At 38.9% G+C, this 10683-nt stretch overlaps 1 protein-coding gene across 2 annotated transcripts; it reads left to right on the forward strand.

Annotated features, from left to right (window-relative positions):
• Positions 1-409: 409 nt before the first annotated feature.
• Positions 410-10577, forward strand: tfg (trafficking from ER to golgi regulator). 2 transcript variants are annotated; one of them, XM_058786184.1, is made up of 8 exons: positions 410-566; positions 2159-2346; positions 2549-2632; positions 5674-5820; positions 6336-6485; positions 6734-6889; positions 8338-8421; positions 9719-10577. In XM_058786184.1, exons 2-8 carry the CDS (start codon positions 2163-2165, stop codon positions 10102-10104), a joined length of 1191 nt encoding a protein of 396 aa, XP_058642167.1. In that variant the 5' UTR covers positions 410-566; positions 2159-2162; the 3' UTR covers positions 10105-10577. The 2 variants fall into 2 exon arrangements, with proteins under 2 accessions (XP_058642167.1, XP_058642168.1); XM_058786185.1 differs by having other exon boundaries at positions 419-566; positions 2162-2346.
• Positions 10578-10683: the final 106 nt, after the last annotated feature.

The raw sequence follows: 10683 nt of genomic DNA on the forward strand, positions 1-10683 counted from the left end.
TATTTGTGGTAAATATGATGATCCCTCTAGAAAAGAAAAAAAGAAAAAAATGCTTGCTTACCCAAACACAATTGAAAAAAAAAAAAAAACAGACTACAGAGGAACAATTCAGAGGCTCACCTGAAAAAAAGAAAATAATAATAAATAAAAAACTGATTAGACCCCATTATATCTTTGGCAAACAGTATGGTTAAATTCATATTAAACGCATTGTCACAGTCATATCACTTTAACAAGAATCAGTTAAATTGATAAAATCATTGAAACTTCAGTCAGTTTTATGTGTTTAAATGAACAGATTAATTTAATATTAAATACGCTTTTTTTTTTTTTTTTTTTTTGGTTAACAAAATTTAGTCAGACGCCATACAGGCCACCTCATGATGAGTAGTAATTAAATTTCCAAGACAGTCTAAGCAGTGTCCGGATAGCGCGCATGCGCGGTTGTGGTTTTGCCACGTACAGGTCGCTGTGAGGCGTTTTCGATCATCAGTCAGTCAGGCGTCGTTCAGCTAAAGTCCAGGACACACAGACTGCTGCTGGGATTGACACGTCCGAACCACCAGGTAGAGACGCGGGGCTTCTCCTACAAACATTTACATACTTTTATATAGTCGCTTTAGAGTTTTTAGGGCACCTCAGGAAATGAACCATTAGTGTTTAGCCGGTTGTCAAGCAAACTAGCATTAGCTTAGCTTAGCCTGTGAAACTAGGGCAAGCTAAAAAAAAACAAGAGACGTTTTGTACAAAAGTCAGTGTTTTTGAACAACTATATGGCGTAGTTAAATAATCGTATTTAAAACACGGGAATAATTGTTGCTGTAATAAAACTGAGATTTGATCGCAGTATTTCCTTATTTTACGCCGGGAGAATTGTCACGTTCAGAGCTTTATTTTGCAGGAAGTTGCTGCATCATCAGGTGAACGAGGCCTGATGAGATGATTTAAATGAATCAATCTTTGGCAAGACGTTTAAACGTCATGCTGGTGCGATGATGGGAAGTGGCTTTGTGTGTGTTGTGATCCAGAAACCACTTTCTTTTGCTTTTCTAAACGATGTTTAATAAGAATATAAGAGTTAGCTGATGGCTGATGACTCTTCATATGAAAGACAAATTCATACAAAGTGTTAAAATGGTAATTTCCTTTATAGTTTTGAAATTTTCTTGATCCGGTCAAGAAGTTCAGTCACGGCTGTCATTAATTTCCATATGAGATACATAACGAACATGTCTGTCTACATGCTACAGAGTACCAGGATGAATGATGGGTAAACTAATCAGAGTAAGAGTCAAGATTCTCATGATAAGATTGTCCCCCATTGATCACACTCACTCAGACTGTTTGTATTGTGATCTAAACCCCAAAATGTTTCTCCCAATAATCATGCTCGAGGCCAAAGTCTGAGTTAAGAATGATTGTAGGCCATCTGCATGTGCCAAATCATCTTATATCTCATGACCCTTAGACTTTTATAGAATGTCCCTGTACTGTACAGTAGCACTGGTTCAGATATAACCTCATAGATGAGACATTAGACTATGGGTTTCCAAATGAGGCACAAGTCATTCACTGACATTTTTATCTTCATAACAAAAGCAGGGGAGTTCGTGGCGAGTGAAGACACTCGTCGAGTAACAAATATCAGATTTCATGGTTAACTGTTGTGTAGCGAGTGGAATTCTGTGCTTCTGATAGAAGAACTTATTAATTGTGCCTTCACAGATCATGTCATTGGTTTTACTCTGGTCTGTTAGCTCTGCATATGCCTACATTTAATGTAGTTATCACTGCTGCGGCTCTGATAGTGTGTTTGGTTTCAGTTTGTTCCTGTACTATCAAATGACGTTTGATGGGCATGTGATGTATTAAATAGTGATAAATGTTCTGCTTTTTTAATAAACTTCCTAATAGTAAAAGTGTAATATTGGCTGTAGAAACTGGACCTTTTTTTTTTTTCTGCAATGGATTTTGAGTATTGTTCATTTCATTTCAATTTTAATCTCAATTTTAAGTGTTTCTTTTGCCATTGTACTAAACTGGACCATAAGCTCTTTAGCCAATGGCATATGTCTTAGCTGATGAAAAGCATATTTTTGATTAATCTATAAATATATTAGACACAGTGTTTTAAATAAAATTGTACTTTTTTTCTCAGCAGTATGAATGGCCAGCTGGACTTGAGTGGGAAGCTGATTATTAAAGCTCAGCTGGGCGATGATATCCGCCGTATCCCCATCCACAATGAAGACATCACCTACGACGAGCTCCTGCTGATGATGCAGCGAGTCTTCCGTGGGCAGCTACAGAGCAGTGATGAAGTTGCCATCAAATATAAGGATGAAGGTCAGTTATATTTAACCATTTTTTTTTTAAAGATCTGTACACCTATAGATGTTCTTAATAAACTTTCTTGGTAGGTGTGTAGTATCGGAGGTTTTAGTATTGATCTCATACTCTACTGCTTTTACATGTGGTACAGTTTTATTTTTGGGTTAACTGCAGCTCTGCAAGTACTGCATTCATTCATTTTTCTGCTCTCTTCCAGATGATGACCTTATCACCATCTTTGACAGTTCTGATTTGTCCTTTGCAATCCAGTGCAGTAGAATATTGAAGCTCACTCTTTTTGGTAAGAAATCAGCACTGCTTAAGGGTTTTTGTTTATCCTGATGTTAAGGAATATATCTGCACATAAGACACCAGGGAGGAGCATGAAAGGAATGTGTTGTATCTCTTTGTAAAGCACAGTTTATGTGCAGCAGTATTTAAATACTCAATTATGTAATGCATAAGAAGTTAATCCGTGTAAAAAAAATAGTCCCACTTTAAAAATGCAATGTAGAACAACATAGTTTAGGTGCTGTGCTTTAAAAGCTGAAATGTGAAGCACAGCCCACTTGCCTATTAGGTTTCACTTGTAAATTTATTACTGTTGTTTTTCCCTCAGTTTGCAAAATACACAAGTTATTTTCTGTTATAAATGACAACAGGCCACAGATACAGGCACAGCAACACTGTTCTCGTCAGTGCTAATCATGCCTAGAGTTAAGGTCAGTGAGCATGTGTAGGTTTATCTTACCTGCAGGAAGATCATATTCCAAAAACGCTTCAGTGCTCATAGTGTCCCTTTACAGAATAACAGAAAGGTTCACAGGACTATAAGAACCAAGCCGCTCATGTGAGCTACATACCTTTTTATAGTTGCAGCTCTAAAATTTTTATCAGGTAGAATGTTGTCAGAGCCTATAGTTGTTTTATGCTCTTTAAATGGTGTTTTACATACTAAAATAAAAGAGGCATATCAAGTTAAAGCTTCTTGATTTCTCAATGTGTCTTTGTGACCCAGAAAACAGTGTTGTTCTGTAACCTTTGGGTTAAAAAGGACTCTCTGTTAAGAACATAATCCCACATCGCATGGGCGGTGTAATATTGCGGAGTTAAGCTCTTTTAATCTTAAAAATGCTGAACTTGGTAATATTTCATCCAACCAGGAGATGTCGTTTTTCTCTTGTGGGATAAACACAGCTGCAGCTTTTAATGTCCAGCAGAGGGCACAATATAACAAGATTTGAACTGATAATGAATCCATGTGTTTGGCTTTGTAAGGTTATCAGCAGGGGTTTGAATTTAGATTTTGGAGCCAGTGGAACATTAAAATCTGGTGGTGACCTCTTCAAGTGTGATTTTGGTGTCCAAATATTTGTTGGGCCACTAATATGGTTTAACAGAACATGGATTTTAAACATATCTCGGATGTTAACACACATAATGCACTACTCCAAACAGAAAGGATATTTGTTCTCTAAGAACATAAATTGTGACCAGTGGTCTTGGATATTTGAACATAAAGCAGTGAGGGGCCTCATGACGATTTAAGATAAAACAAGCATTAAAATAAGACCACTAAAAATATTGATATTTTGTATGTTGTTATTATATTTTGTATATTAATTCATCCCCCGAAAACCTGGATTAATGAGGAAGTGTTGTTTTCAGACCTGAAAAGTCATGTAAATATATTACTAAATTCTTTAAATTATTAAAAAAATATACATTTAAGTATTCATACCAAGCTCTCAAATATTTTATTGGCTGGAAATTGCAAAAATTAAATAAAAATCATTATCAAAATAAATCACGAATGGCTGTATGTTCGGAGAATGACTGTAAATTAATTGGTTAAAAAATGAGTGGGAACACTGAAGAACATTCAGCTCCTGAAACCTTTTTTAATTTACAGAAACTGAATGGCCATAGATTAAAAATAAGTTTTGAAAGCAAAACTACGGCCTTTGAATAAGTATTGTTGTGGACAACCGAGGGCACTTGGAGTCAAAAATTTTGAGAACCACTGACTGAAGAGAAAGTTCACCCAAAACTTTACAGTTAAGGTCAGTGGGATCCAGTGCTTCCAATTTTTCAAAATATCATCTTTTGTGTTCTGCACAAAATAAAGTTATGCAGGTTTGGAACAACCTGGTGATGAGTAAGTATTAATGATAACAATTTTCATTTTTGGGTGAACTCTTCCTTTAAGATGGATTAGGTCATTTTACAGACTTAAAGTCTGCTCTCAATCACGTGAGCTGTGCTGAAAAGCCACTCTCTTTAACTGGTACATGGCACAAACAAATATTCTCAAGAGGGGAAAATCGGACCCGGTTACTTGCCAGTAACGTCATGCTCTGTTCTAGCAAAGTTTGGCTCACGCCGGTACATCTGCACTGCTGTGTCAGTGCCAGTTCTCATCATGTGTCGACTACTCTTCAAATGTGTCATCATAAATGCTGTAGATTTGGGCTGCTTGATTCATACACTATTTTACACCGTGATTTATTTATCAAGTCTAGCCAAAATCAAAGGTTGCAGCCTACGTGGGTTTAACTAAATCCACTTTTTATGCTCCTATTCAAGACAATGAAAGCTGATTTAAGTACCAACTCAAAATACATGTGTTTCTTTTCCTAATAAAAAATAAATTAATAACTTTTGGTCAAGTCTGCACTCTGCACTCTCCAATGCCTTCATGCTCCAGCCAGATGATGTCATGTCTTGACCTTGTGTCAGCAAATGTAGCCCTGCCCTTGGTTGGATGCTTTAACTAGTTAAAGAAGGGAAGAAGGGAACCTATTTTCTTTTGGGAAGAAGATATTAAGAGTTCAAATGTGCTGGTTCATGGTTGTATAATATCACGTGCGTGTATGCATCCCAAACGTGTGACTGGCGCCCAGAGACTGGGTTGGACGCCTGCTAGAGCTCGTGTGATCTCTGAAGAGTCTGGAAGGGTTCAAGCGGCTGCCGGTCTCACACATATGGACTCAGGAAAGAACATTCCAGACAATCCACAGTGCCAAACCTCTGGATTACCTCATCATATAGACATAGTCTGGCTATCTAAATTATCTAATTTTGTTGTTCATTTGTTGACATCCTGACCTGGCGAAAAGCTGCATGAAATGACAAAATCATAGCAAATTAGAACATGTTTGATGTTTAATATGTTACGACTGGGTTTTGGATAAAAGAAAACATGACGAAAATAGAAAGAAAGCAGTCAATGAAATGTCTGGCAGCTGGTTAGGATAAAAACTAACATGGACAGATGCATTTTGACTAGTTTGAACAAAGTGTTAGACAGTACTGTCAAAAATAATGTTTGTGTTTTTGCAGTGAATGGGCAGCCTCGGCCACTGGAGTCGTCTCAGGTGAAGCACCTGCGTAGAGAACTGATCCATTTGAGGAATAAAGTCAACAGCCTGCTGGACAGCCTGGAGCCCCCCTCAGAGTCTGTCCTAGAGAGCACCAACCCAGAAACCGGTACATGAACTCTCCCAGAGTGATTCTCATGTTCTTCATGTCCAGTACTGTAGCCAAAGCATTTGAAGCACATAAAGGCTTATTTAGTTAAAAAAGGTAGACAACATAAAGGGTTAGTTCAGTAAAAATGTTGTCATTTACACATCCTTGTATCATTCCGAACCCACAAGACTTTATTCCTACAGTGGAACACCAAAGGAGATCTTTTGGTAAATGTTCGTGCTGTTCTTTACCAGACAGTGAAAAGTGAATGCCAAATTTCAAAAAGGAACTCAAAAATAGTCAATGTGTCAATAAGACATATTTTTATTTATTGAAAAGGCTGATTTTTAAGCTGTAAAGTGATAATTTGGCATCAAAATGCACACATTTGAATGAATGCATCCACATGTATTGCATGGGTTTGGAACAGAATGAGGATGATGACAGAATTTTAATTTACCTCGTAAATGTTCCTTGAGAGGTGAAGACAGGCGATACTAAAGCTGTCTTGTTCTGATGTCTCTGGATGACAGAATGTGTGAATGAGGCAGTAGATTCAACAATGAAGCAGGCCCCTCCGGTCAGTGCTGCTAGCATGTCTGCGTTCGACCCCCTGAAGAACCAGGAAGAGGTCAACAAGAATGTTATTTCAGCATTCGGCCTGTCTGAGGAACCTGCCCAAGGTACCATTTACATGTACAGACTTCATAGTGGTTAGTTGTGGCTTTTTAATCTTTTTTCAGAAATAACATTGATCGTTGCGATAAATTACTTGATTAAAGACATAGATCGTACTTTTTAATGGTTTTAAAGCCTCGTGCTGCATTAATACAGATTTCATTTGATGTGCTGTCACAGGTGTGTTTACCTGCTATCTCATCCATCCAGATTTTTGATCTGGAACCACCTGATTTTCCCTTTACTGTTTCAGTTCCAGCTGTAGCCGCCACCGCCGCTGCAGAGGACCGCTCTGCAACTCCAGACAGTATTGCCTCTTCATCCTCTGCAGCGCCCCCTTCTGCTGTGGCTCCCCAGGCTCCTCCAGCATACTCAGGGGTCCAACAACCTCACTCTGCTACTATGGATGGTAAATCTACCACTTTTAAAAGTTGTACCGAAAGTCTGAAATGGGACTTGTTGTAGAGTGTGATCTCGAATGACGTGGCTTATACGTAAAGCCCACTAACAAACACGCCTGACCCTGACTAATCATACAACTTGAAAACAGTCTATAGAGACTGGCCAGGCGATTTAGAGAGTAGCGGTTTTGCACATCCTTATTGCAGATGTTTCCTTCTGATGCTTACGGGAAAGAGTCCAGCGAAAGAAAGATGAACAAGGAATCATGTGGCTCAGAAGTCTTTGTAGTGAATTCAGAGCATGATGTTATTCTCCACTTGGCCATTGAAATATCTCCCCTCATTTTGTTTCCAAAAAAACGCCCACATCAGTCCAGTGGACTTGAGAAATGCAGGACGAGTCTCGATTTGGCAGGTCATGCTGCTTTGGCAGGAAGGTTACACACCTGTAGTTACACATGTTCTCTCACACTCGTACACAAACCCACACAAAACGTATTTGTTTGCAGTAAAAAAAAATCACCATGCAGATGTTGTCTTCTAACTGAGGCTCTTGGGAAGGTGTACAGCGGAAGAAAAATGAACCAGAATGGCCTTCGAGTCGAGAGCGTAATGTTATTCTCCACCCGTCCGTTGGATTTGTTTTCCCCCTCACTCTTTCCAAAGAAGTTCTTCCACATAGACGCGGCGCACATGAGAAATTGAGCAGAGCTATTCTGGATTTGGCAGATTGTGTGGATGGTCTCCATGGTTGCATAGAGTTATGGAGCTGTGATGCTTTTCTCTGCTTTATTGTTCCCATCATCTGCTGCACAGGGACACACACACACATGCAGCCTTTTCTCATTAGTTTCTTGGTGCGATACACACAAACATTTATGAACTTTGGATAATCTGTCTGTGTGCTTTGTCTCAGCAAAGTCACTGTTATCTTTACCCATTGTGATTTGCACAATGGTCTAAAACGATTTGGAGCTTTTTAAGTCTACTTAATTTGGATTCCAAATAAAATGAGTTGGTCAGTCCAATCAGGAGCTGTGCTCTTACGATGGTAAGGCTGTCACCAACTGCCAGCGTTTGGATGATCTATCAGCTGCTCAATTTTATGTGGCTATCCTATTTGTATGTTTTCAATCAGCCTCTCTGTATTGACTCTTTATTTGTTGATATTCCAGAGTAACGTGCCAGATATCCCACATTAAAATATGTTCCGACACAGAGTGAGAGAGATCAGTTCTTATTATTTATGGCCCTCTGGTGTCCCAGATTTTTCTCAAACGTTTGATGATGAAATCAAGTAACAGTGGGATATCCTCGCTAGGATCCATAAGCCGCTTGCTGGTGTCCTGGATTTTTATGGGAATTCCCTCCCTTAACGGTGTGAATCTTAATCCTGGACAACAACATGAATTTATGTTGTCTTAATCACAGAAAACATGTTTATTGTTTTATACAGGTCAGATGTATCAGCAGTATCAGGCTCCAGGTGGATACCCTCCACCAGCTGGACCCCAGCAGCAGTACGGGATGCAGTACCCTGGTAATTCTTTAAAACATCTGCTAATGACGCCTTCATGAATTAGCTCTGTTCCTAACAAATTTGATGCAGTCGTTTGCAAACAGCTATTCAAATTAGTGTGATGCTGGATTTTCTATGTATACATTAATACAATGTAAATAAAATAAAATGTGAAATGTATAGTAATTATATACTGCCATTTAAAAGTTTGGGATCAATATGATTATTAATGTTTTTTTAAAGATGTTTGTTCTGCTCATCAAAAATACAGTAAAACAGTAATATTGTGAAATATTATTACGATTTACAATAAAGGTTTTCTATGTTAATATACTGTAAAATATAACTTATTCATGTGATGCAAAGCTGAATTTTCATCCATTCCTCCAGTGTTCAGTGTCACATGATCCTTAAGAAACCATTCTGATTTATTAACAGTGTGCTGATTCATTATCGATGTTGGAAACAGTGATGCTGCTTAATATTTTTTGGAACCTGTGATACTTTTTTTTCTGGATTCTTAGCACTTATTCAAATTATAAGTCTTTACCATCACTTTTTATTCATTTAACACATCCTTGCACATTAATTTCTTTCAAAAAAAAGAAAAAAATGACCAAACATTTGAACGGTAGTGTATATTATTACAAAATATTTATTTTCTAAATAAATGCTGTTCTTTTATTTATTTATTTTTTTACATTTTATTCATCAAACAATCCTGAAAAAAGTATCACAGTTTCCAATAAAAATATTAAACAGCAAACACACACACACCTTTCCTTGCCCGAAGGCATGTATATTAGCAAAGACTATAGAATACCCAAGACATGTCATTCGTATAGTTTTGAACGGGGAAAAATGCAACGCTCAATATGGCCACTCAATCGCAGGAAGCCCCGCCTTCTGAATGAAAGAGCCAACCACTAATCGGTAAAGTCAGCGCGTCACTGCAGCTGCCGTTAGAAATCCCAGTTGCTATAGAAACAGTCAGCGCTCTGAGACGTGCGTTTAGGACTGCTAGCCTGAAAAATAAGCTTTTTAATGCTATTTGAGCAAAAGAAACAACATTTATGATAGAGTTGTCGTCAGATTTCTTTGGTGATTTCAAATATGAAATTCAATCGTAAGCTTAGTGAACAGTTTTGGAGAATTTGATGTTTTCCCCTTACAAAGAGATAGGAGCTGCACTTGGATGCCCGAGAGGCGTTTCAAAGATGGCCGCCGAGTGACATGACTTGTCTTAAAGAGACTTTGATATTAGCAAGCTTTAACATTGTTTATTTTTAAATGAATTATTTTGAATCCTCTTTTTCAGCTGGATATACTCCTCAGTCTGGTGTTACTCAGGCTCCGCCGCCTCAGCAGCAGTTCCAGAATTACCCCGCCCCTACCTCTCAGGCTGCTGGTGCTCCTGGCTCCGCCCCAGGGTTTTCCGGCCAATCACAGCCTCCTGCTCCCCAAGGACCCACCCAGTACCCGCCTGGAGCATTTCCGCCTCAAAACTACACATCCCAGGCCTCTCAGCAGCCAGCTAACTACAGCCTGCCTCCAACCTCCCAGGCCACAGGGGGTTATCAGCCCCGTCCTGGATACACCCCGCCGCCTGGTGCCACCCCTCCCCCCGGGGCTGCCAACCCCTATGCCCGAAACCGCCCCCCTTTTGGCCAGGGCTACACCCAGCCGGGCCCTGGGTATCGGTAAAAGGCCTTTAGTGTCCCCACAGCACCTCGCTACAAGTTTTCTCTGTCTCCAACACATCAGCCCCCGAAATCTGTGTTTGACATTCTAATATTGTGTTTGTGTTTGTTTGTGCTTTGCGTGATTGAATGAATGCGTGTGAGAATGAGACTTTGAGGTTGTATGTGTGTGTTTGCACACATGGGAGACCAAGTGGTGTGGGAGTGGACAGCTGTGTGTGTGTGTGCGCATTTTATTTTATCATGGTCTCCTCATTGGTGTTATTTTGTCATAAACCACGAGTCTGTTTGAACACTAGAAAATGATCATAATCAAAGTAAGTGATATTTGTTTAGTTTTCTTTACTTGTTTTCTTTACTTTTTCCCAATGTCCTGGTTTTTACTAACCCCTGACTGGCCCTCTGCAGTGAGGCCTGTCATTTCTGTATAAACTGTAACATTGTTTTCAGGAGGTGAATAAAGACTTTGAGACTGAATGATGGGATCGTTGTTCATTTGTTCATGGAATTAATATTCATCTCTGATTTAGGTCTTTCTTTAACTGATTTGGATTGCATAAACAACATGAAAACTTGCATCTTT

Source organism: Onychostoma macrolepis, chromosome 09 (genome assembly GCF_012432095.1).
Source record: "Onychostoma macrolepis isolate SWU-2019 chromosome 09, ASM1243209v1, whole genome shotgun sequence".
In the NCBI taxonomy this organism is placed as follows: Eukaryota; Metazoa; Chordata; class Actinopteri; order Cypriniformes; family Cyprinidae; genus Onychostoma; species Onychostoma macrolepis.